At 39.5% G+C, this 3310-nt stretch overlaps 1 protein-coding gene across 1 annotated transcript in view; it reads left to right on the forward strand.

Moving 5' to 3' along the window:
- BPTF (bromodomain PHD finger transcription factor) overlaps nucleotides 1-3310 on the forward strand; it is a 95441-nt gene that overhangs the window by 1233 nt on the left and 90898 nt on the right. The window contains 1 exon segment of the mRNA XM_014458775.2: nucleotides 998-1820. Coding sequence (XP_014314261.1) covers nucleotides 998-1820 — 823 coding nt within the window.

The following is a 3310-nucleotide window of genomic DNA, read 5'->3' on the forward strand; positions in this document are numbered from 1 at the left end:
CTCCTGCATGCCCCACACTGGGGATCGAGCCCGCAACCCAGTGCATGTGCCCTGATCGGGAATAGAACCATGATCTCCTGGTTCATAGGTCAACACTCAACTACTGAGCTATACCAGCCAGGCTCTCATGGTAGTTTTAATTTTCATTTCTCCGATGAATAATGATGTCGAGCATCTTTTTATATGTCTATTGGGCATTTGTATGTTCTCTTTGGAGAAGTGTCTATTAATGTCCTCTGTCCATTGAAATTTTTTTTTGTTTTAAATTGATTTTAGTGAGAAAAGAAGGGAGAGAGAGAGAAAGAAACAAGGGTTGATTGTTCCACTTGTTTATGCATTCATTGGTTCTTGTGTGTTCCCTGATATGCCAAAGTTGCAGGTTTGTTCCCCAATCAGGGAACACACTCTACATGACAAGGGCCCATCTGCCCATTTTTTAACTAGATTGGTTTTTCGTGTAAAGTTGTATGAGTTCTTTATGAATTTTAGATATTGACCCCTTATCAGATGTATCATTGACAAATATGTTCTCCCAATTGTTAGGTTGTCTTTTCATTTTGTTGATGGTTTCCTTTGCTATGCGAAACTTTTTTAATTTGATGTAGTCCCATTTGTTTATTTTTCCTTTTATTTCCCTTTCCTAGGTAGCAATAGCAGAAAAAATATTAGTAAGACCAAAGTCAGAGAGTTTATTGTCTATATTTTCATTCAGTTTTATGGTTCCAGTTCTTACATTTAGGTCTTTAATCCATTTTAGTTTATGCTTGGATATGGTATAAAAAAATGATCTAGTTTCAGAATTTAGATTTTCTATAGATTTAAAAATTAGACCTAAATCATTGCTTCTTGGTGTTATTTTAACTTGATAGTTATTAGAAAAATAAAAGTGTACTTATATAATTTTTGGGGTATATATCCAAACAGGAAAAATTGGAAAACCCTTAGTTTGTAGAAATGGTATATTGATTTGTAATTAATACCTTTTCTTTATTTACAGGTAGGCGAAAACCAAGAGTACATCGGCCTCGTTCTCCAATATTGGAAGAAAAGGACATCCCACCCCTTGAATTCCCCAAGTCCTCTGAGGATTTAATGGTGCCTAATGAGCATATAATGAACGTTATTGCCATTTATGAGGTACTGCGGAACTTTGGCACTGTATTAAGGTTATCTCCTTTTCGCTTTGAGGACTTCTGCGCAGCTTTAGTGAGTCAAGAGCAGTGTACACTTATGGCGGAGATGCACGTTGTGCTTTTGAAAGCAGTTTTGCGTGAAGAAGACACTTCCAATACTACCTTTGGACCTGCTGATCTGAAAGATAGCGTTAATTCCACGCTCTATTTCATAGATGGAATGACGTGGCCGGAGGTGCTGCGGGTGTACTGTGAGAGTGATAAGGAGTACCATCATGTGCTTCCTTACCAAGAAGCAGAGGACTATCCTTATGGACCAGTAGAGAACAAAATCAAAGTTCTGCAGTTCTTAGTTGATCAGTTTCTTACCACAAATATTGCTCGTGAGGAATTGATGTCTGAAGGGGTGATTCAGTATGATGACCATTGTAGGGTTTGTCACAAACTTGGGGATTTGCTTTGCTGTGAGACATGTTCAGCAGTATACCATTTGGAATGTGTGAAACCACCTCTTGAGGAGGTGCCAGAGGATGAATGGCAGTGTGAAGTCTGTGTAGCACATAAGGTGCCTGGAGTGACTGACTGTGTTGCTGAAATCCAAAAAAACAAACCATATATTCGACATGAACCTATTGGATATGACAGAAGTCGGAGGAAATACTGGTTCTTAAACCGAAGACTCATAATGTAAGTAAATCTGGCCTTGATTTTTTTTTCAGGTTAGTAATGATAATAACTTCTTTTAATAATATTTGATCCTTTCATTTATCTTTATTATTGAAAGTATTACAGATGTCTCCTTTTTATTTTTACCCCCCATTGACGCCCTTTCACCCCACTCCTGCCCCCTCCCCATGTCTTCCCTGCCCTATTGTCTGGTCTTGATTTTGTATGTATTGAAAATTAAGCCTTCATGATGTGGCAGAACTGTGCTGCTGATGTATTCTAAATCTTTGTGATTTAATAATCAGTTGTATAGTTAAATAATTTTTTACTTGAAGAAATATGCACATTAAAATAGTTTTTAGCCTTGGCTGGCCCAGTGGTTAGAGTGTTGGCCTGTGCAGCACTGGATGGTCGAGGGTTCCATTCCAGTCAAGGGCACGCACCTGGGTTGCAGGTTTGATCCCCGCCCACAGTGTGAAAGGTAACCAATCCATGTATATATCTCATATAGATGTTTCTCTCAACCCTGTCTCTCTCCCTCTCCCCCTTCCCTTCCACTCTCTCTAAAAATTAATGGGGAAAAAATCCTCACTCCTCAGGTGAGGATTAAACAAAACAAAACAAAAACAGTTTTTAAAGTTGTAAAGAAAGAAAAGTATTAAAAATAGCAAAATATCTAACTGTTTTCAATGCCTAGGATAGGAAATAGGTTACTAAACAGATTGCCACTATGGGCCTTTCCCGGATTATATTCCCTACAGCCCATTCTCACTGTGGTGTTAGGATTTTCTTGAGTTTTTTTAGTTCTACTTTGTCTATGTATGTGAAGCAGCAAGAACAAACCAGCAGTCTAAGGAAAGATCAGTTTTGCTATTAGTCCATTAATGGCTGCAGTCTCCCAGAAGATAGGCCCAGCAGACTAGACTCATGGTGTATTCCTGGCTTCTGCTTTCCTGAGGGTTTTCAAGAGGCTCTTTCAAGCAGGTCAGGAGGCAGTCTGGGAAATCCTGGTGTTGGGCAAGGTTGTAGTGTGGACTTGGTTTTGGACAACCTGTGGAAATTTGGTCAGAGGGAATGGGCTACTTCATATTTTCAGGTTCTAAAGTTTTTTTTTGAAGATATTTTTAAAATTGGTTTTTAGAGAGAAAGGAAGGGAGAAGGAAAGAGAGAAACATCGATGTGAGAGTGAAACATCTATCAGCTGCCTTCTTCACACCTCATACCGGGGATTGAGCCCACAACCTGGGCATGTGCCCTGACCGGGAATCGAACCTTTTAGTACACAGGATGACACCCAACCAACTGAGCCACACCGGCCAGGGCTCAGCTTCTAAAGTTTTTTTGTGTGTGAGTGTTTTTTTTAATGTTTTGTTGATTTTAGAAAGAAAGGAAGGGAGAGGAAGAGAGAGAGGGAAGCATGTGAGAAGAACAACATTGATCATCAGTTGCCTCCTGTATGTTCCAGGACCCGGGATTGAACTGCAACCTTTTGGTGTATGGGACGATGCTCT

Source organism: Myotis lucifugus, unplaced genomic scaffold (assembly GCF_000147115.1).
Source record: "Myotis lucifugus unplaced genomic scaffold, Myoluc2.0 scaffold_100, whole genome shotgun sequence".
Lineage (NCBI taxonomy): Eukaryota > Metazoa > Chordata > Mammalia > Chiroptera > Vespertilionidae > Myotis > Myotis lucifugus.